The 26,063-nt window shown below is 50.0% G+C and overlaps 1 protein-coding gene across 1 annotated transcript in view; it reads left to right on the top strand.

Moving 5' to 3' along the window:
- Lgr6 (leucine rich repeat containing G protein-coupled receptor 6) overlaps nt 1-26,063 on the top strand; it is a 114,953-nt gene that overhangs the window by 33,487 nt on the left and 55,403 nt on the right. Inside the window, exon 4 of the mRNA XM_075988038.1 lies at nt 5,978-6,049. Coding sequence (XP_075844153.1) covers nt 5,978-6,049 — 72 coding nt within the window. The remainder of the gene's footprint in view (nt 1-5,977; nt 6,050-26,063) is intronic.

The following is a 26,063-nucleotide window of genomic DNA, read 5'->3' as shown; positions in this document are numbered from 1 at the left end:
CCGGAGAGGGCACAGCATCCCAGGGACCAGTGTGGGAAGAAGATGTGCATTGGAAGGGCTGATCCTAAAGCAATGTGTTAGCGCCTGGGGCTTCTCCAGGGCGGAGTGCTGCTTTCCAGTTCTGCCGTTTGGCTCCAACTCTACTTGCAGCTCTTTGCGCAGTCGCACAGCTCACTGGCTTCACAAAAGCATCCTGCGGAGGAGAGAGGCCCTGAACATCAGTTCTGGGTCTGGGTTCAGTATGGTACCCGCCCAAAGGCAGATCTCTTTTTTGTTTTGAGGCTCGTGGGCTGACAGTGGTCCTTCCTCTGGAGCTCCCTGCTTCCGGATGGTCATCAGTCTGTATCTGAGCACTTTCTGCGTCCGGTACCTCCAGCTCCGCTCTCTATCGGTCGCTAAATCTCAGACTCCAGGACTCCAAGGCGCCTGCACATTTTTTCTTCGCTCTGCCTTACTTTGGCTCCCCAATATCTTTGGTCCCCCCATCCCCGTCTGCTCTATCTGCCTCTCTGTCAACAGCTTCTCAGTTCTTCCTGCTCCTCTGTCTCACTCCCTATAGTTGCTCAGGGTGCACGGGGCGGGGGTGGGTGGGAGTGGGGGAGGAGGCATCTCGAACCCACAGCACCGCGCAGTGCAGGCGGCCTACTTGGTGGCATATCTGTGCCCAGTGGCAGGTTCAGACCTGCAGTCGGATTAGAGAGCAGGGTTCTGTTTGCTGGGTCTTTAGAAGATGTGAGGCTCACGTCCCGTTCCTAAGGCTCTGGCTTAGAGATGAGCCTCCTCTTTCTTCTCTGCCTGCATTAGGCAATAAATCAAAGCCTGGAAGAAACCGCAGCCTGCCCGCCCCCTTCCAACCAGTGGCGCCTGGGCCCAGTGAGCAGGTTGGCCAAAAGCTGAGGGTGGGAGCCAGGACAGCCATGCTGCTCACCCCCACTCTGCCAGTGACCCCCATTTTGCTCCATCTTTGAAGACCACCTATCCCTAAAGCTTTGTGTGCTTGCAAAATTTCTTGTTCAGGGATAGTGGGGGACCCCACCCTTCTGCCCCAGAGTTTCAGAGCAGGAGAGTCCGTGTGTGTCCTGGGTACAAAGTCCTTCCCGACATCTAGTGTCTCCGTCACTGGTTGCAGGTCCTTGTCTCTCACACCTGTCAGAAAACTAGGGCAGCAGAGCCGGCCCTGCGCTCAGCGTAAGAGCTTCCCTCTGTATAAAGGGACTGTAGCTTTCTACCTTCGGACCCTTCCCAAGGCTGTGGCTTCTGTTCTCTGAGGCCTGGCCAGGCTGAGCAGAAATGGACAGGATGACACGATGGATACTCTGCCTCCTTGTCATCCTGGAAGGGATCCCTCCCCCTTCCTAGAGTCCTCCCAGGCGACCCCCTCTCCTCTGAGGGTTCCCCAAGTCCTCAAGCTCAGAGCTTAGTGCAGGCCTGATCAAGAGTGCTAGGCTGTGCAGGAAAGTCTAAGCTTGCATCAGTCTGTGGGGCCCAGACGCTAAATTCACAGAGCTGCCCTAAGGGCAACTATACTCCTGCTGCCCCAGACAGGGACCTCTGGATGTTATGCCCGCTGTGCCTTTGCCAGGCATAGAACAGCTGTAGGCAGAGCTCCTGGATCCTGGTCCCAGCTCAAGGGGGTACGTGTATGTGTCGGGTTTCCCTACACTACCTTCCCTCAAAAGTGGTCGTCTTAGAAAACGAGCGTGGTCTAGCCTTGGCCCTGCCCATCCTCTGCAGACCATAGGACCAGCTGCTGCCCTGTTTCAGGTTGATGTGGTTCCATCTAGAACAACACAACTGAGCCTTAACTACCTCACATCAGGCCCAGATTTCAGTAACAGGAGAGGAGGCTCAGGGGCTTGCCTTTGCTCTCTGCCTTTAGGAACCTGGGCAGGAGGTTTTCTCAGGAAGCTCTGCTCCTGCAGAGAGCCCAGAGTTTGTGACTGAGGATTCTTAGCCAGTGCCCTCTTTAGTAAAGACTCAGGTTCTAGAAGCTGTTCTCTGCTTCTGATCTTTGCTCATTCATCTAAAGCTTGCCGGAGGCAAAGAGGAGCACGGAGGAGTTAGATCTCAGGCCCAGCCCAAGGAAACTCAGTGCAGCATCAATTGCGGTCCTCTTCCTCACCGTACGGACTGTCTCGGGTGGATACTGACTGTTTCCTTTCCCGCTGCACTTGGTAAATTGAATGGAGCTGACCTGAGAGGGACTTGCGATACTTGGGGGGTGCTGGCCTCTCCAGCCTGACTTTTGAGAAGGCTGCAAGGAACCCAGGGAGATCCCCTAAGCTGTTCTTCAGCAAAAAGGTCACCCCCCCCAAAGGACTGGATGCCAGGAAGTGGGGCTCCTCGACAGCAGAGAGACTTGAGGCCAGACTCAAGGCTTCACCATAAGGTGGGCAGCAGGGAAAATGTCTAGATTTCTTCTCTCTAGGAAGTTTTCTTCGTTTTAAAGTGAGGAAGTTGGATGAATTCCTCAGTATTTTTAGTTGCAGAATTGAAATCATCCAAACCCCAAACATTGGCCAGTGGTAATGGTGCATACTTGTACCCCAGCCTCGAGGAGGCTGAGATACAGGGTCATGGAGTTCAAAGCCAGGTTGGGCTATATATAAAGACTAGCTTTAAAGAACCAGGCCCTGGGGCTGGAGCCATGGATCTGAGGTTAAGCGCACATGCTGCTCTTGCAGAGGACCGGGGCTCAGTTTCGAGCACGCACATGGCAGCTCACAACCGCCTTAATAACTCCAGTTTCAGCAGTTCCAGCATCCTCTCCTGGCCTCCTCAGGTACCAGGCTTGTATGTACATACATACACAATTAATAAAAGCTTGGAGACAGAAACCTGAAGGCCAGAAAAGCAAAGCAGCCAGCCACTGGCTCTCACCTCTATCTCAGTCTGAAATGGCGATCTTGCCTCCAGGAATCTCAGAATGAAACTGTGTGACTGTGAGCTGCCTCCTCCTCCCATTTCATATTCTTCTTTAGGGTTGGGATTAGTGGTGTGCACCACTACTGCCTGGTTTCTATGGCAAACTAGTGTGGCTACTGGGATTAAAAGTGTCTGTTATTGCTGCCTGGTCTGTAAGGCTGGCCAATGCGTCTGCTTTACTTGCTTCTCTGATCCTCAAGCAAGCTTTATTTATTAAAATACAAATGAAATGCAGAAAACACTCATAGACATTTAAAATAATCAGTAGCAGTGCACAAGGCCCTGGATTCGATTTCTGCGTGGGGAAGAACAAAACAAAACCTCACCTTATCCAGAAACATGAATACGTAAAACTGAAGAGGGAGGACCTTCTCTACAGGGTGCAGAGGGTGGGTGAGCTCCAGCCCGTGCCTCACTCATCTGCACGGTGGCACCCAGTGGCACCAGGTTCACAGGAAGAGCCTTTTGGAGAGTTCTGGCGGGGGGGGGGGTGGGACTCTCTGCTACTTGGCCCCCTGGGTCTCTGAAATTCATGGTTTCTGTTCCCAGATGCTTTTCTGGCAAGAGAAAGATTTTGAGCATGTTTTTTGTACATAAGTTGGGGGAGAGTTGCTGAGGACCAGACTTCCACAGGACACCTGTTCGCGCATCAGACTCAACCTGGAGCTTGAAAATAAATGAAGCCATGTCTTTTACAGCAAGAGCCCCAGAGGCTCAAGTGGATTGGCCTGTGGCATGAGCATTTCCCAGGTGATTCTAATGTGCATGTAGGGTGGAGAGCAAAGGGTTAAATCCACTTTGCCTCACCAGACACAACAATGGCTGGACAGAGGGCACCAACGCACTGGTCTGGAGTGGGACTTGGAGCCTGGTCCTCATGCTGTCATTGTGATTTGTAACTCTGGGGAAATCACCTCCCTTCTCTCAGCCTCCATTGCCTCGCCCTGGAGAATAAAGGGTTTCTCCCTCCTGACAGTCTTTCTGCCCCTTCTGACCCAACTGTGCTTCCATGCAGTAGTGTTGGGAAAGGAGGCTGGGGACAGCAAGGGAAGTGGGTCAGACCCAACACCTGTGACCACACTACACTCTAGCTTGCTGGGTATTGAGTCACGAAAGAAAGCCAGGCGGTCTGGCCCAGCTTGAGTTGTTGGGGAAGACACTGAGCCCCCGACACTGGAAGGAAGGAGAGTTCAGTGTAGTCACAGAGGTGCTGCAGACTGGTAAAGTGCAAGGACTTGGTTAAATCCCTAGAATCCACGTGCTGACCTACACCCTTGAGCTTGTTACCCCAGCTGGGGGGGGGGGGTCAGAAAGAAGTGAATCCCTAGGGCTTTCTAACTAGCTAGCTTAGCCTACTGGTGAGTTCTAGGCTGGTGGGAGAATGGGTCACAAACAAGGGGGGCAGCTCCTGAGGGATGACACCTGAGGCTGTCCCCCAACCTCCAAATACATAAGCACCTGTGTACATGAACACACATGGGGACACACACATGTGCGCACACACACACAATGCACACCATGCATACACACCCATGCACACACCCATGCACACACACCCATGCGCACACACCCATGCACACCCATGCGCACACACCCATGCACACACACACATACACTCACATACACACAATGCACAGCCATGCGTACACACACACGCGTGCGCACACAATGCACACCCATGCGCACACACCCATGCGCACACACCCATGCACACACACCCATGCACACACACCCATGCACACACACCCATGCACACCCATGCGCACACACCCATGCACACACACACGTACACTCACATACATACAATGCACACCCATGCGCACACACACGCACACACACACACACACAATGCTCTGGTGACAACTGCTGTCCAAGGTCTCCTTTGTATTTCTTTTTCTTAACGTACTCATTTAATTTTGTGTGTATGGGTGTTTTGTCTACATGGATGTTTTCATACCATGCGTGTGTAGTACTCATGAAGTCCAGAAGAGGTGTCAGGTGCCTGGAATTGGAGTTCCAGATAGCTGTTAACTACCATGTGGGTGCTGGGAATGGAATCTGGAAGAGCAGCCACTGCTTGTAACTACGGAACCATCTCTCCAGACTGTCTGTTTCTTACACATTGACTTAGTTTTCCTCCTTCCCTTTTCTGTACTCAGTTTTTTCATCCGAACTAAGAAAGCATAAGTGTTGTGCAGAGGGCTCCCTGAACCTTCAGATGCCCTGCCCAGCTTAGTTAAAGCCCCTGTTTTGCCCGGATTCTCCTGGAGTCAGCAGCACCCCCTTGTAGAGTTGCCCGTTTTCTGTTCCCTACACTGCTCTCCCACTCTCTTCCCTGAGCATAGGTTGCTAGGTCCCCAGGAGCTTTGTGGTTTCTGCCTGTGGTGCCTTCCTGGGTTTTGTGGCCAACGCTGTTTTAGGCCAGCAGCCTCGGGAACAGCTGCTTTGTGTGTGGTTATGTGAGATGAAGCCCCCACAGCAGGCTGATGATGGGGACATGTCACATTTCTTCTGTAGACAAGGACTCCAGAAGGCATGTTTTCCTGATGCCCTGATATTTGAGGCACAGTCTTCAGTCTTACCTTTATCCATGTCTTCCTCCCTCACAAAGAAACCCTTAGCAGCTCAGTTGAATAGAGAGGGAAGCTGAGGCCTGGGAAGCAACACTTGCTGGACAGAATTCAGCAGAATCCCACCTTTCTCTTCTCTCCTCTTTTTTTGAGATCCTTTCCCACTGTAGCCTAGGCAACCCTGCCTCCCTTGTACTGGATTAAATGTCTGTGCCTCTGCTTGCTCTCCGTTCTCTTCCTCACCCTTTTGCCTCCTGCCATGTCTCACAAGCCCTACTGAGGCTCCTCTCCCTCTCTTATGCTGGGCCTTCCAATCCTCTTTGTACCTCAACAATACCCCATTCCCTATAACAGGGCAGGAGGCTACACCTCAAAACCCTGGGCTCTGAAGCAGGAGAAGAGGGGGTGTTTCAAAGGAGGAATCCTCACCCCACTCCACTCAGTCCCCAGTGACTCTGAACTGACCTCTTTCTTCTCTTCAGGATGCTGCAGAGCAACCAGCTCCGAGGGATCCCGGCAGAGGCATTGTGGGAGCTGCCCAGCCTGCAGTCGCTGTGAGTCACTGAGGGCCCTCCTTCCTGGATCTGGGGCACAACCCAGGCCCTGCCTTGGTTTCCCTTCCCTTGATGCCCACACATGAGTCCAGATGAAGCTTCTGGCTCTGAATTCCTGAGGGTTTTGTCGTCTTAAGTGTGTGTCTATGACCCTTGCGTGTTTGCAGGCCTGTGGGAATGGAACCTCCTCAGGTAGGGCCACCAGGACAGCAGTCCTGAGGCCACTGGCATTCTGCCAAGGGAGCTGGGATGTGGGGTGGAGACTACTGTCCCAAAGATTCACCAGGAAGGGGCTGTCTCCTCCTCTTAGCTGACTTTTGCCCTGGAGCTCAGTAGGAGGAGGGGGTCAGATTCAAATGCCTACTTTCTTCCTTCCTTAGTGGGGAGAGGGGACTGTGATCATAGACTCTGGGCCACCCAGTTTAGAGCCTGCCCTCCAAGGAGCCCTGTAGTTCCTCTTTTACCCCACCAGGGGAATCATGGCAACAGAGCCAAGCCTGCCCATGAGAGTGGTAACAGGTGCTAGGGTTGAGGGGAGCTGGTCTTGTCCACCTGTTGTGTTGTATGGATGCTGTGCCCAGCACAGGGCCGGGAACATGGTCGGTGCCTCACACCTGCTTACGGAAGCCAGCTGAAGTTTTGGTTGCACCTATATCCATCCAGTGGGGTGAATATGTATTTTGGGAAAATCATGGTTGGGGGATGGGACTCAGGTAGGCATGACATTTAACCTGTAGGAACCTAGGCCTATGCAATGAATGTATAGGACAAGATTGTCGTATCCTTGGATGCCGTGGCCCTGCCCAGAGCCTGGTTGCGGAGGTCAGTCTTAACCGGTTTTCATTGTCCTTGAGCAGAAGGAGGGAGACAGGGAAAGTGGCTTTTCTCTGGACTCCACATTTAAAGAGAAGGTCTCTGACCAGCTAGCCACAGCCACCACAGTTTGGGTTTTTCCCACTTTGGCTACCTGTGTATAACCGCTTTTGTTGACTGAGTGGCCTGTGTGGCAGTAACTAACTTCCCTCCTCTCGCTGTCATCTGTCTGGCCTCCATCCCAAAGCGTCTAGGCCTCTGGCCCCAGCGCCCTCTCCCTCCATCCAGTGGGATGGGTAGGTAGCATGCTCCGGGAGGCCAAGGTCGGCAGATGAGAGCCAGGAGAACCTTGCGTGCTGTCTTGCCGGCAGACTAAACATTTGCTTAGGGCACCAGCAAAGAGCGTGGAGAGCCAAAAATAAGAGGTGGTGGATGGGGTGAGGGAGGGTTGACATTTCAATCAAAGCATCAAGCAGACTCATAGGAAAAACTTGGACTTATTTTGAATTTAAATCATTAATTAAAAAAAAAGTGAGTCACACCTTTTACTGAAGGTCTCTGAAGGTCTTGTTTTCAGAGCAGGCCTGGCATTTTTAGTTAGACGCACAGTTTCGCTCATACATTCTGAGAGGAGAGCTGCCTCCCTACTTGGGGGACCAGAGCGTCCACTCCAGCCCCATTGCAACCTTCTGCTTAGGCAGGTAAGGGCAGAAATCATGGCAGTAAGTCCTACCTCTTGCGATCCTGAGAACACCAGGCTGCCAGAGAAAGCTTGGCTTCAGCCCCTGCCTCTGATCTTGTCCACATGCCTCAGTGTCTCCATCTTAAAAGTGGTCATACCCAGCTCACCTCCAAGGACTTTCCTGAAAAGAACACATAGACTCTTTTTGAAAGGGGTAAGAGAACCAGAAGGCTACACACAGCTGTGACAGTGCTCACCCATCCAGTTATCGATTCGTTCATTTCAACATATTTCTGAGGCTCGACTAAGTCAACAAAAGTTGTATTAGGTCTTGAAGATCGGGAAAGGTCAATCGTGTAAAGAGCAGAGAAGGACAGGATGGACAGAGGGACCACAGGGCCCAGGGTGGAGAGGTAAAGCAGAAGAAACTGAGTGAGCACTAGGGAGTTTGGCTGAACTGTGTGTGTATGTATGTGTGTGCATGCATGTGTGTGTATGTGTGCTTGCATGCATGTGTGTGTGTGTGCTTGCATGCATGTGTGTATGTGTGCGTGCATGCATGTGTGTATATGTGTGCATGCATGCATGTGTGTGTGTGCGTGCATGCACGTGTGTGTGTGCGTGCATGCGTGTGTGTGTGCTTGCATGCATGTGTGTATATGTGTGCATGCATGCATGTGTGTGTATGTGTGTGTGATTGGTAGGCAGAACTGAAATTAGCAAATGACAAGTGACTGTCCCTTCGTTAAGGACGCCATGACGCTGAAAGAAGGGAGCCGCAGAAGGACTTTGAGCAGGACTGCAGTGAGAAAGTTTAAGTTTTTGTAAAGTCCCCCTTTGCAGCAGTGATGGGGACTGACGGGGTGGGGTGGAAGCCAGGCAGCCAAGAGTGACGGTGGCCAAAGGATAGGCAGGGACAGCAGGGAAAGGAGAAATTGATGGGCTCTGAAAACTTCAGCACTCTCAGCTCCTCTGTGGGCTTCCTGGAAGGCCTGGGTAGATTACTCAACCTCCATCCTGTTTTTCCTTATCCACACAACCATGGCAGCGTTGGCATCCACTCATCTCAAGGGCACGGCAAGAGATGAGTTCAAGGTACAGGAGGGACTTGGAACAGTGCCTTCTGTTGTCGCTGCCATCGGCATTAGCCCCAGATGACCGTGGGAGTAGGGGGAGGGGAGAAGTCACACCGACACCAGTCCTCTGGCTTTGACATCATGGTAGGAGGATCTTGTCACCAAGAGCTTGGCACATGGTGGAACTCATGCAGAACGTGCTGGAGAAATGCTAAATATAACGTGAGCCCTGGCTTAACCGAGGTGATCAGCAGCCCAGATAAACCAGAGGTTGTTCATTCTGTCTCCAGGGTGTAGGGGCTTGTGTGTGCGTGTGCAATCATGCCTGTATATGCATATGTACATTAACATGCATGTGCATGCGTGTGTAGGGAAGGGTGAGGAGGAAGGAGGACAAGGACTCAGAGTGGCGGGTGTTATATCCTGAGCTTTTGGAAAGTGGAAGAGTTAAGGAAAGACCCCCTGAGACATTGCAGGGGAGGTGGTCCCCATTACATTCACTCCCCACTATATCAGATAGCAACAGTGAGGCCAGGTTTTATTAGAGGCTGAGAGCACAAACGTAGCCGAGATCAGTGTCATAGACCTGTACATCAGCTCCACGTGTTACATCTTCCATGTGGCTTCATCTTCCTCACCCTCCTTACCGACTGCCCTAGCAGATGAAGAGACCTGCAGGAGAATTTCGGGGCTATCCAAGGTAGAGTTGTTGAGGCCCATGCAAGGGTGCTTCGGCTGTGGGATTCCAAAGGCTGTGAAGGGCCCCTTCCTTTGATGGCCATCATTCAAGGCTCTCCTTCCCTAGAGAAGGAGTAAATGACAGTGTCCTGCTTTCTGTCTGAAGCTGGCGCACCAGGGAGGCACACTTCTCTCTTCCATGCTCCCCATAGTGTGGGCTGCCCTCCTAAGAGCAGGCAAGATGCGCAGCAGAGTGCGTGACCTCTGACCCCTCCATGTGGCGTGTCTCTGTTCTCCTGGAGCCGTGCATGGCTGAACCCTGTGAGTGGCGCTACCTTCTACCAGCTAGAACCAGACACAGGGAACAGGAACTAGGTAGGGGGAGTCCAGTGTGGGACTCGGGCAGGGGCGAGGCAGCCAGCCTGCATTCCAGGGGCCATGTATTGAGTTGGCTGTGACACATGAGCTATTTGGTTTGGCACCTGGACTGGTGGCACCCTACTCCCCAGTACCCCCCTTTGCACACACTTACTTCCTCCTGGACCAACGTGGGAGGAGTGTGGCCACACTAGACATGTCACACTGGGCGTGAATCCAGGCCGAGAGAAATGCTGCAAGCTTGTGGAGCCTGGGGCTAGATAGAACTGGGTGGGGGCGAGGTAGGGCCCTGGGGAGAACCCAGTGGAAAAGCAGAAGCAAAGCTCTCAGAGTCAGCTCTAGGCTGGGCCCTGGGTCTGGGCATCTTGGGAAGCACAGTGGCAAGAAAACAAACAAACAAACAAAAGAACCGGAAGAGGACAGAAAAGAACCCAGTCTTGGAAGCCCTGGGGAGTGTTTGTTACCAAGGACAGCCACTTGGCAATGGCCGTTGTGCTAATCTTGAAAGCCCTTCCAGGTAGCTTCTAGTTATGATAATTTTATAGATGAGGCAACTAAAGCCCAGAGGAGCTTGCTAGAGGTCAAACAGCTAGGACAGAATAGAGGTGGAATTTTGGGTTAGTTCAGACTCCATAGTACCGAGGTCTTCACTCTGCCCTTAATACCTTTTCAAAGCTCTAATACCTTAGGGTCCAGAGACTAGGGTTCAAGCCTTGATTTTACCACTAGGTGTCAATCATCTTTCCTCTTTGAGCCTAGGGTTCTCCATCTCTGAAGTAGGAAGGAGAAATAAGACATTGGACGGCCAGGCTTTCGGGAGATTAACCTGATAGGAAGTTATCGCTGGCCCTGTTCTGGGATGGCTGATGGCTCTCAAGTCTAGTTCACTTGGCTTTACTCTCTGTGCTATGACCATGTTCCCTGTGAACCTTCCTAGCGCCCTGGGAATGCAGCAGAGTTGGACAGGGAGAAGAAAAACATGAATGTGTTCAGAAGAAAATGACCAAGCATTCGTTTCCATGCCAGATGTCCCCTGGGGAGATGAGTAAGAGGGGCTCCAGGGAAAGATAAGGCAGGTGCCCCTCCCTCCATACAGTGACCTACTTTGAAGGGACAACTGCACCCAGACTAATGCCCCAGGTAAGGTTGATAAGCACAGCGTGCTGCCGGCACTGGTCACCAGTCTACACGTCGCTCCTGGGGGAAGAGTATTGCTGTTGGTTTGCCTTCCTCACTCCGCAGATGAGCATCCTGAGACAGAGAGAGGTGATGCTACTGCATCAGAACTCAGGTGGCCCCAAGAGGAAGCCACTCACACACCTACTGTGCTGAGCTGCCTCCAAGACTGAGTCTGAGTGCCTAAGGGAGAAGATGGCCATTTCAGGGGATTGGCAAGACTTGGGGACCAGGGTCTTTCCAGGGCACCTGTTCCAGGAGTTGTTGAGCTCTGCCATAGGCGTCTGGGGATCCTAGCTCTAATTATTTTTGCCTTTATCTTGGAATTCTAAAGTAGAGCCTAGAAAGATGGGGCAGGACGATGCTGCAGCCGGAAGAGCTAGGGTCTGCCAATATGATATTAGCTTCGCCCCTGAGAACTCTCAGCCTTGGTGGGAACCTGAACACCTGAACAGGTACTAGCCTGTTGTACCTAGTGACTGAGCTTTTAGAGCTTGCACGGGCTGATCTACAGCACCGCTTACAACCTGGCTTGTAGCAGGACTGGGTAGGACTGAGCTCAGTCTTCTGGGGTGACAGGAGGACTTTCCTCCCCATTCATATGTAAATTGTAAATTGTCAGGAGGACCCAGGGGAGGCTAGAGTGGTCTCAGAAGAATTAGTTAGACCTGGCATAGCGATGGGTCGTTCCCTCCAGGAAGCATTCCCCTGGGTCTCCCGGGCGCTATGAGAAGAGTGAGGAGAATACCATGGCTAGCCAAGGGGAAGGGACTGTGGGTAGAGCTGGGCAAACTTAGCCACTGGCAGAGCTCACAGAACAATAGCTTTCCTGCTCTTGTCCAGAAGAGCTGATTGTATCATCTGGGAACCTGTGAGCTACTTCATTCTCAGCCTGGTGAGGCACTGTGGTACCAGCATTCCAGAGGTAGAGGTAGAAGGTTCCGGCTTCCGAGAGCAGCTTAGGCTACAGAACGAGCCAGATCTCAAAGTGTGGGGGAAGCGGATGCATATTTCTAGGCCCCAGACCCTTTCCACTGAACCAAGTCTGTGGAGTAAGCCCCCCCACCCCGTGATTCTGACTCTGAAGTTAAAATAGAGATACGGGGAGCTTTGTTTCCTGAGCCACTTGAACACAGCACAGCAGTGTGGTTTCAGCATCCCACTGGTCACATGGCTCCGCTGTCTGCCTCCCATCTTCTCATGGCTTCTCTTTCTCTTCTGCCTCTCTGTCACCTCTCAAAGGGATACTCATCACTGGGTTTTAATGACCTCATCTCAACAGCTTTCTTTAAATAATATCTGTAAAAATCCCCCTTCTTCCAAACAAGATCTCAAGTACTGGTTCTGGGCATGAGGACATGAACTTACCACTTGGGGTTCACTTTTCAGCCTCTTGCAAGAGACGTTGAGAATGCAGAGGAGAAAAGATGGGCCTGGGACATACTTGATGGTCAGGAGTTGATGGTGGGGAAGATGAGATGGTACCCTTCTATAATCCCAGCACTTGGGACATGTAAGCAGAGATGAGGAATTGAGGGCCAGACAGGGCTGCATAATGAATTGGGGGCCAGCCTGAGCTACAAGAGGAAGTAAACAGAGAGGGGAGAGGGCTCCTAAACCCCGGCCTGCACCTGCAAGAAGGTGACAGAGGGAGACCCAGAGCTCACAGGAGAAGGAGCAGCAGGCCCTGAGGCCTGAGAGCTCTGATCCAAGATCCCAACCTGAAGCTGCTCAGTCTGCTACAAGGGAGTGAAATCCCCATCTCAAAAGCTGGCCTTGAGCCCTGCTGGTGATTTGGTGTGTTCTGTCTGTACCCCAACTTGGCTGCTCTTTAGGGAGGGCCCTGGGGCCCAGCTGTGTCAGGGGGCCTAGCAAGGGGTCCCCAGGGACATGTGGGGTGGTGATGGCCTCCCTGGTGAGGCTATTTCAGGCAGCATGATTATATGCTACCTTGTTTGGTTCTTCCAGGGTTCCGGGAGTTGATTACTACATGTGTCTGGCCAGAGGCTGCTCTGAGGTGGGCGGGTGGGCAGACTAACAGCACTTGCAGCCCATGAGGGTCCCAACATGAGTCATTTGGCTCCTGAGAGACATGGAGAGAGTGTCTCTGCTGGGATGGGCTCTGGGACCTGTTGGCGATTCTTTCAGCCATAAATGCTAGTCTGAAACAGACTTGGCTCCAACTGGGCCACCCAGAAGCAGCATTGGGCTCCTGTGTGATGGTAGACTTTTCAAAGAAGAGCTGGGGGCGCCTCATCTCTCCTACAGGTGTCTCGGGGCTATGAGTGGTACTGGGGGACTTCTTGGGTCAGACAGTCTCTGACTAAAGCTCCTGACTCCTAAAGTCCCTTAGAAATTCTGAACTGAGAGACCAGAGCACCCAGGGGTGGGCCTGGGAGCTCAGATTAGTTTTAGGCTCAAGAGAGCCCTTAAGCAAAGCCCAAAGGCAGGGCTGCTCCTCCCACACGGGTTTCTCCTTCCTCTGGGCAAATAGCCCTTCATAAGCAGTCAAGGCCGTGGCAGAGCCTTGACTCTGGGAACACCTGTGCAGAAGTCGAGACTCCACCGTGGATGTTTTCCCCTCCCTCCACCAACCTACTTCTCTGGCTCCTGGCTTTCCTGCTTCTTTCCTCCCACCCCCTTCCCTGGGCTTCACTTCCTCCCCACCCCTGTCTCCCTGCTTCCCCTTCCTTCCCTCCAGCCTCCCTCCATTTAGCTACTCTTTCCTGATTTGTAGAGTGCTTGTAATGTAAGACACAGAAGATGCTGATTTAATAAACGAAGGCTCTGCTGTTTAGCAGCTCACGACTTCTATGCGGATGTCAGATACCTAGGTACTCATCTTCCCCTCAGCCACACTGTTGGAGCCACACTTCCGAGACAGAGAAGCCACGGCAAGAGAACAGGGCTCAAAGCAGGTGCAGGAAAGGAAGCTAGCTGACTGCAAGGCTGAAACCCTGGCAATAGAGTGTGCCCAATACGAGTCACACTGGGAGCTAGTATTTGCTAGGTACTTAGTGTGTGGTGAGGCAATGCATGGCAGACACAGGCTCATTTATGCCTTACCGCACATCCCCAAGGAAGATGCTATGACCTCTATTTTACAATGAACAAATGGGGCTTTAGGGAGCAGCTCACACAGATAGATAGGTCATCTGGATTCCAAGTCCATGAACTTTTGTTTTTTTAACATAGAGTCCTATTGCACAGTCAGACTGACTGAGATTTGTGTTCTCTTGCCTCTGCCTACTGACTGTTGGAATGATAGGTCTGCACAACCACGCCTGACCCATGAGCACTCTTAGGAGGAGTCTTAGGAGGACTCTAGAGTCACAGGAGCTCAGCTGAGCGGGATCCTAAAAAACTATCTACCTCCAAACACCAAGGAAGCTTACCAAGTGCAGACCCGAGGTCCCTTCTCAGACCTCTTTTTTAATATTTATTTATTTTGTATACAATAGTCTGTCTGTGTGTATGCCTGCAGGCCAGAAGAGGGCACCAGACCTCATTACAGATGGTTGTGAGCCACCATGTGGTTGCTGGGAATTGAACTCAGGACCTTTGGAAGAGCAGGCAATGCTCTTACCCTCTGAGCCATCTCTCCAGCCCCTCTTCTCAGACCTCTTGAACAAAGATTCTTAGGACTTTCTTAGGAAAGTAGCCTCTGGTGACTGGTTCCGCACCCATTTTGGGAACACTGTCCACATCCTTAATTTGAGACATGCCTCATGAGCCCGCAACATCAGCAGCCTCCTGGAGCAGGTAAGGCTCATGGAACCTTAAGCACCACTCAGAACTCTTGGTTCAGAATCTGTGTTTTAACAAGAAGCCCCCTTCCCCACCCTCTAGGTGATCAGTAGAGTGTGACTTCAGAATTGCTCCTCTTTTGTTCAGTACCCTGGGGAGGGCACAGCCTGAGCTTGATGGAGCCTCCTTACCCTGCCTCTCAATCTCAGTTAAGACAGACAGCAGTCATCACCAACCAGCAAATTCCCACTGTTTTTAGATCTAAGGACTTTCTATACAAAGTCCCCAAGGCTTAGCACTCCTCACCCATTCCCCTGCAGCCACCTGTACGCTCGGGCTGGAAAAATGTGAAAGTCACTCGGGATCCCAGTCTCCTCACTCGGCTTGGGGACGGGGAGACAGAGATCTCCTTCATCCTGACATCTCAGAGAGCTCACATTTTCCCGGGATTCTTTGCCACTGAGGCCTCGGAGCAGCACGAAGGGGAGGCAAGAGAAGGCTCAAGTGGCAATAGAAAGGGTGAAGGCAGTGTGACCTGGTCACCTCTGTGGCTAGCAGCCACCTTTAGGCTCCACCCCAGTCACTTGGTGGGAGAAGATGGGTGGGGGGTGAGGGAAGAGGGGTCTTTATGGAGAGCCTCTGAGTAATCTCCCATCCATTTACGAGCCTCAACAGTGCCGACGGTTGCTTGATGTAGTGTAGGAATCCAGATGTCAACCGGAGAAGGCAGAGAAGGACCCTGGTTCTTGCTGTGACCCAGTCAGAGGTGCATGGATAGAGTCTGCCTGCCTGGGGCCACAGGGCCCTGGAATGGCAGAGTAGAAAGTGAGAAAATTGAGCCACACAGAGAGCGGAGCATTCCTGCTTCACCCAGAAAACAGCGAAGGAGCCTGAGGCTAGACACCCTCTTTTTTTTCCTTCAGAAAGAGGATGAGCTATTTATGAGCCTGCATGACCACTTGGCTAGCTGGCTGTAAGATCAGTTGCTCTGGAATGTGACCCCATCCGGGGACTCTTGCCAAGGTGGCTTCCTTCCCCTCAACAATCCTGACACCTGTTTTGGAACTTAGAGCCAACTCCTTCCCCTAACTCTCCCGTCAACAGCTCCAGTGGGTGGGGCGGGAAGCGTTGGGTGGGGAGGCTGCACCAAAGGACTCTGGACCTTTGGACAGGGTCTGGGCTGGGGCAGATGAGCTACTGCGGGTGGCCGCGCCAAAGGATGCAGGGCTAAGCGGGGCCTGGCAACCCATGGTAAGGAGTGTCTGCTCTCCTCTAACTCAGTAGTCTCTTGGTTGAGGGGATGGGCACTGTGGCCCCAAGTTTTTGGTGCCCTCACCTTGTCTCCTAACAGAACTGTTTCCAGATATGATTTCAGTCCAATAGCTGGCTGAGGCCAGTGCACAGAACCTATCTGGGGCCAGAGGCCCAAAAACCTTCAGAGTGCAGTGACCTCAGTCCCATCCTTATCACTGCCAAGCCACACTGTCAGGGTAAGATCGGTGGAGTGGGAGACAGGGAGGAGTGGAAGGGACTCTGAGCACCCCCAGTGTGGTGTGTACCTCATTGGCTCTTCACCTGGCAACAGGTCTACTGGTCCACTTCCAGGGCCTGTTGCACAGGGCCACTCACATCAGCCCATCTCCCCTTTCTACCCTCCAGGCTGTCTGTAGTGGGATCTCTAAGGCCCTTCTGGACCACCAGAAGGGGATGAGTCTCTGCCCATCTCTCCACCCCTGACTCTAGCTCTTGCCTGACCCTCCTTCTCCCATTCTCCCTGCCCCTGGCCACTCCTCCATCTTCTCTGTAGACCCCCTTCCCCAGTCCATTCTCTAAGGGACACCATTGTTTGGAGTCTGCCCTCCTAGGACAGTTCCATGTCTGCCTGTGGGCTCTGTGCCCACTTGCAAGCTGATGTTTCTTGGGGATCTACTTCTTCAGCTTAGGTTGTCCATTGAACTGACCAGTGGACTCTGCTAGGTGGGCCCAGAAGGGCCTCCCACCTTTCCCAAAGTAAGCACACCACCTTCCCTTCCACACATCGCCTTTCTGAATTTTCTATCCCAGGGAGTCACGCCATTCATTTACTTCCAGAGTCTGGAAACTGGGTATCGGCTTTGACACTAGCACCACCAACGCATCCAATGACTGTCCATCCCAAGCATTCCGTGACACGTCTACCTCTCTTTACTCCCCTTGCCTGTAACAGCTTTCTAGCTGGCCACTTGCTTCTTTTCTGAACTTGCCTTCCGCCCTTAACTGCAGCCAGATGGGGCTTAAGACACAAATCTAAGCAAATCACTTCTGCTTAAGATTCTTCCGTGTCAGCCCGAATTCCCACGACTCCCACTCCCCACCCTGCACATGGTTCAGGACTTCTGCATCGCAGGAGAGGGCTTGCAGCTGCTTCTGCTGTTTGTTGTTGCTCTCTCTGGGAGACTGCCAGCGGCCTTGCTCCCGAGCCTCAGACAACAAAGGCAGGCAGGACACCTTGGAAACACCTCTGGGACAGCAGTTCATTTCTTGGGGGCGCTAATGCCAGGTGGAGAGAGCTTATGGGCCCAGACTCCCTTTCTCTCGGGGAAGAGGCAGTATGGATGTGCGTGCATGAATACGGTGCAGGATCAGTGGCACTTGGGAAGTGGCAGCAGCTTGGAAGACCTGGGGCTTAAGTTCCAACTCAGGCGCGTCTGGGTCCTGAGGTCATGAACTTTCTACCACAATTTACTTGCCCCTTCCCACTTCCTAGGTTCTTTTTGGACCACATGGTAAGCGGGTAGTTCTGAAGGAGGAAGGAACGAGGGTTCATAGATTTTTTTCCGGACCTCCTTTTTCTTTCTGGGGAGGTGGGATAGCAGACAGGGCCGAGACATGAGTGGTGCAGGTGAGCATGTGTTCGACATGAGCAGGATGCGGGTCAGAGCCAATGCAGGCAAAGCAGCTGGCTGTGGAGGAGTCTGGGCTAAGTTCTGTGCCAGAGACGGGGCGTGGGGGGGATGAGCATGGGAATGGTAGGCCTCCACCATCTGGTAGTGTCTTGTGAAAGGCTGCATATTAGGGCACGCATCGCTCTAAATAAAACAATAAGCTTGTTAATTTTGAGAAAGTCACGTCATGGCTAGAGCTGAGAATATCATTATTAGATTTATCTGCTTCTTGCAGGTAATCTATGTCCCTGCGGTCACTCAGTGACATCTCCCTACAATGCAGAGGAGTCAGAGTCTCATGGAGAAACCGTGAAAGCTGACTATTTGGGGTGTTCATAATTTCCAGAGTTCTGAGTTGGGGTGGGGGCGGGAGGAAGGAAGAGAAGCCTCCAGATCCACGAGGCCAGGGAGCCAGGAGGCACTATTCCCCAAAGATGCTCCCCCTCTCCCGTCCAGCCTAGTCCCCTTTCCTTCCTGCTCTGTCAGCTGCAGTTGACAAGAATGAAGCTGTTCAGCCTCCTCAGGGACCAACCAGGCCTTCTGGGCCAAGGCAGCTGTCTCCGCCCCCAGCCCCAGCTCCAGCCTGCTCCCCTGGCCCCCATTAACCTGCCTCTGAGCTGCGCATCTGCTAACCTGGGGTCTGAAGGGCTTTAGGATTAAAACTCCTTTAGAACATCTGGAGTGTTGGGGTAAGCGGGCCCCACCTGGAAGAGAGAGGAGGTGAGAAGGGGGAGAGAGGAAGGAAGATGGAGGAGGAGAGGGGATGCGAAGCGGAGAGGGAGATCAGTGAGCCCTGTGCATGGGGGTGCTAATGGGGAAATGGAAGCATACTACTCCTGGGGTCCGTCCTTTGTCAGATGGGAAAAGGCGGAGGTGGGGGGGGTACATGTTGAAGTGTGCACCCAAGGTTCCTGTGGCATTAGCGAGGTAACCTGTGTCTTTCACTAAAGACCACATAAAAAGCCCTGACTGCCAGGGGCAAATCTTCCTTGTGTTTCATTGTGGGTTCCTAGTCTCTGTTATATTCCAGCAAAGGCAGCCATCCCTCCTTTTCCTAGACCCGGCTTCCTCTGCCCCCAAAACTTTGCCGGAATTGTTTCTCAAGCTGAGATGTTTTCTTTTTCCAGGCTGCCATGCCTTGCTTCTCTCCTTCCTACTACTACAGCACTTCCTCCTCCAGGAAGTCTTCCAGGATGGCTCCACCCGGCTCTGGGCCCACCCAACACATGGAGACCATGCAATACCAGGGCGAGGGGACCTGTCTTTGTTAGCTTTCCCCTCTTCTTAGTCTTGGTTTTTGCATCCACAGCTGGGTAGTGGTTCTGGGCTTTGTGGGATGGAATCAAGCGCTCCTGGGGATGAAAGGGATAGTGAGAGTTCTGTCCCAGCCAACACCAGCTGTGCCAAATGTCCTGCTGGACCTGGAGTCTGTCACAGCTGCCTCTATCAGAGTTCAGAGTGAGGACTGGGATGAGCATGTGGGTATTAGCTAGAGATCTGGATACAGTCTTTCGGACTTTGGATCCTAAATGGACCCTTGAAAACGCTGAGGAAGGCCTCTATGTCCAGCCTAGGGCAAATGGCATCCATCCTGGCTCCTCCTTCTTCCTAGTAAGAACTGACAAGTATTCTGAAGGTGCTCTGTGCCTTGGAAGGAGAACGAGGCAGAGTGTTGGCCGGTGTGAGTGCTACATCAGCCTTCTGCCCACCCGTTTCCCCCCCTCACCCCTTCATGCAGTTCTTCACCAGCCCTGACCAGGCTCTTCAAGCTCTGAGGCCCAGTGAATATCCCCTTTGGGATGACAGAATGCTGTGAGATTGTATAGGGTCTTTCTGTGAGAAAGCTTTTATTTGGAAGCCAGCTCTATCTTTTTCTGGAAAAGAAACGCAGATTATCTCAGCATTCTGACCCTCAGCTTTGAAATCTGTAAACTGGGACTAATAAAGAGGTCATCAGGAAGAGTCACGAGAGGATGAGTAGAGAGACTGAGCCGAACACGGGGACACCTGAGTACACAGGAAGGGGTGGACTGTGTTAGAGTTACTGCTGCTCCGTCTTCAGCCCTGTCTTACTTGGTCCCATCCATCTCCTATGGTTAACAAGGTCTACAGCTCAAGAGTTTGGGCAACTCAGAGACTCTCTGGTTATCGGAAGCTAGAGTCAGATAGACTGGTCTTTATTTTTTTTTAAGAAGTTTTTTATATATATATATATATATATACATATATAAAATGCACATCAGTGTTGTCTGCATGCATGTCTGTGTTGGACCCTTTGGAACTGGAGCTGGAGTTACAGACAGTTGTGAGCTGCCATGTGGGTGCTGGGAATCAAACCCAGGTCCTCTAGAAGAGCAGCTCTTAAGTGCTGAGCCATCTCTCCATCCCCTCTTCACTTTTTAATAATTTATTTATCTTTATTTTATATGCAGATAAAATATATATCTTTATTTTATATTTATATACCTGAATGTATGCTTGTGCGAAGGTGTCGGATCCCCCGGAACTGAAGTTACAGACAGTTCGAGCTGCCATGTGGGTGCTGGTACTTGAACCTGGGGCCTCTGGAGGAGCAACCAGTGCTCTTAACTACTGCGCCATCTCTCTAGTCCTAGAGTGGTCTTTTAAGAGGACTTGACTGTAAAACTAGATTATTCCAAGGATCTGTTGGAAAGACAGATCCTTTCCAACCCCTGAACTCACAGCTGGAGGTCCCTCTGAGGGCCGGTTACTCCTGCAGGGAACATGTTTGGATGTTTACCGTTCTTTGGACAGACTCGAGCCTCTTCCCTGTGATTCACCCCCTTCCAGGGAGTTCGTCATTAAACCAGTGCCTCAGGACACATACACAGATAGCTCATGCTAGGACAGAGTGACGACTAAGAGGAACTGGAATACAGTGGGCATGGGACATGTTGACATGGGACAGGGCCTGTGCTGGCTTTTGAAGGAGGAGTAAGAGTTGAGCTGGTGGAGGGGAAAGGACAGCTTTTGCTGGGAGGGGAGGAAGCGCTTGGCAAAATGGGAAGCCGGCATTAAGGTGGGGGGCAGTACTGGGGAGCAGTCAGAGAATGACAGCTTGATTTGGAGCCAGTCTGGATGGTCTTTTACTGCAAAAAGGCTGTGTATAGGAGATCTGTCTCTACATAGACAGTTCTCAGGGACCAACCAAGAACCATGTCGCCTAGAGGCAACTGCAGGGTTTTCGCAAAGGCACATGGATCTGAGAGGACCCAGTGGACTGCCTGTCTACAGCACATCAAAAAGGCTCTGCTGGGAGCCATGAATAAGCTTCCTCCAGAGACCGCTGTGGGATAGGTTTAGACCACAGACAGCAGTGGCCCTGTGGTCAGCTCAAGGGGATGTGGCCTTGAGATTCCAATGCCATGACCTGGAGACAGGATGGGTGAGAGATGCAGGGGGAGATGTGATACAGGAATTCCGAGATGAAGTGGGTGAAGGGGTCTTCCCTGCACACCCTAGCCGGTTCTCTAAACCCTCTGCTCCCGGCTGCAGGCTCCATGGAGCACTCCCTTGTCGGCCCCTTTGCCTCAGAACTCCAGCAGTCTGGAACTTAATTATACACTGACGCACTTTGTTTTTAAAAAACATGTTTATTTTTGGTCTGACTCATTGTAGAAAATTTAGAAAATACAAAAAAATAGGAAGAAAATAAAAAATCACCCACAATCCTGCCACCCAGACACAATGCTCGCTGGCATTTCTGGGTACTCCTCTGTGAACACACAAACGGGTGCTCACCTCCTGCGATGTTTTAATACTTTCCGTGGGTGGGGTCTGCTGTCACATGAAAAATCACCGTAGTAGAATACTCATGTAAGAATTTTAACTCAAGAATTTTTTTAAAAAAATTGTGATGTAATTCACACAGTATAAAATTCAGCCCTATCTAACTCACAAACATTTTGCCACTCTTTGGAGAAAGCTTTGCCCCTCAGTCATTCCTGACCCGCACCCCCACCTGACAACTGCCTCTGGATTTTCCCATTCTGAACAGTTTATGGAACTATACAGTGTGTAGATTAGCATTTGACCTATCATCATTTTTTCAAAGTTCACCCATAATTTGTAACTGTGGTTTAATACTTCATTCCTTATTTCGTTGATCTGTTTTTGGTTAATCCAAGTCAGGGTTTCATGTTGTAGCCCAGGCTGGCCTCAAACTCAAGATCCTTCTGCCTCAAGATCCTAATTGCTCATTCTTTTTTATAGGTGAGTAATATTCCTTATATGGAAAGCTATATTTTGACTCGCCTATGTATCTGTTGATCGTTTCCTTCTCCTTTTTTATTTTCTTGAGTTTCCTTTTGTCTCGACTTTACAGTTTTCAGAGGATGGATTTTTCACTTCCTTAGGCCGCGGGGGTTGAGCTCAGGGATCTGCATACCTTAGGGTAAGCACTGTCGCACTAGGATACAGCTCCAGTTTCTAGGCTTTGCCCTCTTCAATTAATTCCTGGGTATTTTATTCTCATTAATGCTGCTGCACACGTCTCCTTTGGGGAGACGCTGACTACAAGTCCGTAGAGACAGAGTCGCCGGTGTGTATCCCTGCAGCAAACACTCTCAGTACGTCTGTACCACGTGCCGCCTCCTCTCTGCAGCGCTTGGTCTCTGGCTCTGATGCATTTTTTTTTTCCTGTGGATTTTAATTAGGTTTTTTTCCTTATCGGCAGATGTTTTAAGGGAAGGGGAAACTCGGACTATTTTTCTGTTGTTTTGCTCACCTTTCATTTTATGACAGGAATTTCAGTTTTATTTCTTCAGCGCCCCAGCTCCTTGCCAAAAATGCTTGGTGGGGACATTGACTTTACTTTGTCTGTACACTGACTTGTCATTGTTTCACATTCTTAGGAAATTTAGTCCATGCCCACAGGATTTATTACTTTTCTTAATCCAAGACATCTTTATAGATCACAATAAGCTCTTCCGCAGTTTCACTGTTCTCATTAAGGACATATATATTTCTTGCTAGAATTGCTTCACGGTGTTTGCTGGGTTTTGTTGTGTGCGGGCTGTTTGGGTGGCTACTGCTAATGCAAAAGGAATGTTTCACACTGTCCCTTCTGCTCCTTGTTGTAGCGCCGGGGGAGTGCTCAGTGCTGCGTTAGCTTCTTTTCTGTGGCTGTCATGAAATATCTGTGCCCTGGCAATATGGAAGGAAAAGTGTGGGGTTTAGAGAGCTACTGGGAGTTGAACCCAGGGCCTCTGCAGGCAAGGTGGATGCTCTGTCACTGAGCTACAGTCCAAACACTGGTTCTGTTAGTTCACAGTTCTGGAGGAAGAACATGGTACTAGCATCTTCTCAGCTCCATTAGGGTCTTGCTTCATCACAACACGGAGGCTGGTATTGCGGTTGGAGAGCACACAGAGGGAGAGCACATGGTAAGGTAGGCAGCAAGAGAGATTTGGGGTTGGCTCACAGTGTTTACAACAAACCACTCTCAAGGGAACTATCCAACATCTACAACAACCACATCAGTCCTTCCCAAGTGTGGTGCTAGCAACAACCTAACAATGGCCTTCGCTCCGGCCTTACTGTTTAAAGTTTCTCTCACTTTTCAACATGGCCAGACTGGGGATCAAGCTTCCAGCCCTTGACCCTTTTGGGGATATAGTTAAGCTGCACCTAAATCAGAACATGTATACACACATGCCTTTATCTGGGCACCTCATTTAATGTTCACATTAAATCTTCAGGGTATTGCTGTTGGTTTCTTTTGGATTCATAGAGACAGGATATATAAGTACCTAGTATTATTTATAAATATCATTTATAATATACTTATATATAACTGTATATACTTATATAAAATAAATATAATATTTATTTATAAAACTAATTACGTTATTTAATATTAGTGTTGTTAGTATAATTTACTAGTATAATAATAGTATTATTTATCAATATTATTTATAAATAAATTTATAAATAACAGTTATAAATAATCACTCATACCTTTCTTTTCTTGTTTTGTTCTTACATGTTATAACTTTTATGACCATGAACATATTTACCTTATTCTAGATTTTGAAAGGAAAGTCTGTAGTATTTTTCTCAGAATGTTATAATGATGGATAACCTCGAATATGAATAGTACCTATGGTTTAGGGAAACTACTCCTTTATTTCCTTTTCTTCTTTTTTTTTGCGGGGGAGGTTGCCTTTTTTTGGGCAGGATTTCTTTATGTAGCTCTGGCTGTCCTGGAACTCACTAAGTAAACCTGGATGGCCTCGAACTCACAGAGTTCTACCTGCCTCTGCCTCCCATGTGCTGGGCTTAAAGGTGTATGCCACCATGACCAACTCTTGGGTGGTTCTTGAGATAGGATCTCACTCTGTAGACATTGCTAGCCTGGAACTCACTATGTAGCCCAGGTTTGCCTCAAACTTATGGCAATATGACTGCTTCAGCTCCCCAAGTGTTGGGGTACAGGCATATGGTACCTCACTTTGTTTATGTGGTGCTGGGCATTAATTAACTCTGGGCTTCATAAATGCCAGATAGGCAAGCCCTCTACCAACTGAGCTATAAATTATTTTTATAACACTCTAGCATTATATTATAAATAGCTTATATTAGTAAATAGCTATGACCTGGCAGCCTGTTTTCTTCTTTGTGACTTCCATAATCAGCTAAACTGAGGGAGTTGAGTATCATTCCAACTTCTTTGTCCCTGTGCCATATCATAAAGTGAAATTTTATTTATTTATTTAAGAGTTTGGAAGGGTTTAACAGTAAATGACCTGGTCCCAGATCCTTCGCTTGGGAAGCACATTCTCTGCTAACATTTATAGTTTCTTCTTTCAGTGTTTTGTCTCTCCTTGTTTTCTGTTCTCACCTGGCTTTGGCTTTATACTTTTCTAATTATTCATTTCATGGAGCTTTTCCACTCTGTGCTTACCTATCAGCTGACCTGGAGGAAATGCCCCATGTAAGGACTTTGTTTTGCTTCCAATCATGGTCCATACTTTTAAAAAGTGCTTCACTGATAATTTCCATGGTTTCCCCGCCCTCTTCCCATTTGTCCTCCTCCTCTCTCCCTGGTACTTGGTCCCTCAAATCTGAACCATCTTGACTGTTCCAGAGTCTGAATGCTGCCTCCTCAAATGGCACAAACACAAATTTTCTTCGAGACTCTGCTTTTTTGCAGAGGCCTAGAAGGTCTCTCCAGGTACAGAGATGACAGAGGTTTGTAACATTAAAAATCAGTGTCCCATGCTGCCTGTGGCCTGTGGTTTTCCAGCTGAGGCAGAAGGGTGGGCCTCTTTCTTTTTACTTTATTCTGCCTGGAAATAGAAGCCATGAAGTCCTCATTCTCACTGCACTGAGAGGGTCTGGGGAAAGTCTTCAGTCCTGGCTTTTCATCATAATGTCTTCCTTGATTGTTTCTTCTTCTTCTTCTTCCTCCTCCTTTTCCTCATCTTTCTCCTTCTCCTCCTCCTCCTTCTCCTGTAATTTTTTTCTTAAGCCAACAGCTGGCTATTATATTTTCTGATCCCTCATAATGCAAGGCTTTTATATTTGTTGGGGCAATGGTTCAATTGATGTTTGCTGTGCAAGCAAGGTGACCTGAGTTTGGTTCTCAGAACCCATGTTTAAAAAGCCAGGTGTGGTGGCAAGCTTGTAATTCCAGTACTGGGGAGACAGGGACAGGAAGATATGTGGATCTGGCTAGTTGGCCAGTCAAGCAATTTGGCAAGCTCCAAGACAGTCCAAGACCATGCCTCAGACATGTGGATGGTACCTGAAGAATGATATCCAAGATTGCCTTCTGTACTTTACACACATGCACACATAGATGACTGTGCACTCACAAACACATGCATACTCACAAAATATGCAGAAGATGTACAGAGAGAACACATTTGTATGAACTGCGTGAACAATTGCCCAACTAACTAGCTATATCCTTGCACCAAAATGCTCTATGATATAGCTCTGCTTCTTTCTGGCATGCAGTATCTAAGAGATTGCCCTTAACATTTACTTTGAGGACAGCATACTTCCTCATGATCAATTATGATCATTTTATTTAATATTTTTCCTTTAAAGTTGTTTTTTACATTTATCCATTTGTGCATACTTGTACATGAATGGAGTACCCGTGGTGGTGGAGGATACCGTTCCCGACTCAATTCTCTCCTTGCACCATGTGGGTCCCAGGGATTGAACTCAGGTCAGCAAGGCTTGGCAGCAATTCCCTTTACCTGCTGAGCTGTCTTGTCAGCCCTTGTTTGTTCCTTAGCCTCACAAGTGAGATTTGCCACATTTTTATCCAGGTTTGAACCATTTTTTCATGTATCCAAGATTGCTTGTAACACAAAGAACATTTTAAACCTATAATGTTTTTCAGTCTCATTATTTTTGTTCATTTATGGTGATCATATACGTCAGCTCCATTTTCTTCGCGTGAATTCTTTGCGCTATTACAGGGTCCAGTACCACAGATCCAGCTCTCCCTCCTGTTTTTCTCATCTCCATCCCCGTCACTTTCATCTCATTGTCCCTTTATTCCG

Source organism: Microtus pennsylvanicus, chromosome 10 (assembly GCF_037038515.1).
Source record: "Microtus pennsylvanicus isolate mMicPen1 chromosome 10, mMicPen1.hap1, whole genome shotgun sequence".
Lineage (NCBI taxonomy): Eukaryota > Metazoa > Chordata > Mammalia > Rodentia > Cricetidae > Microtus > Microtus pennsylvanicus.
Note: the sequence above shows the minus strand (reverse complement) of the source record. Positions and strands in the feature narration are given on the sequence as shown.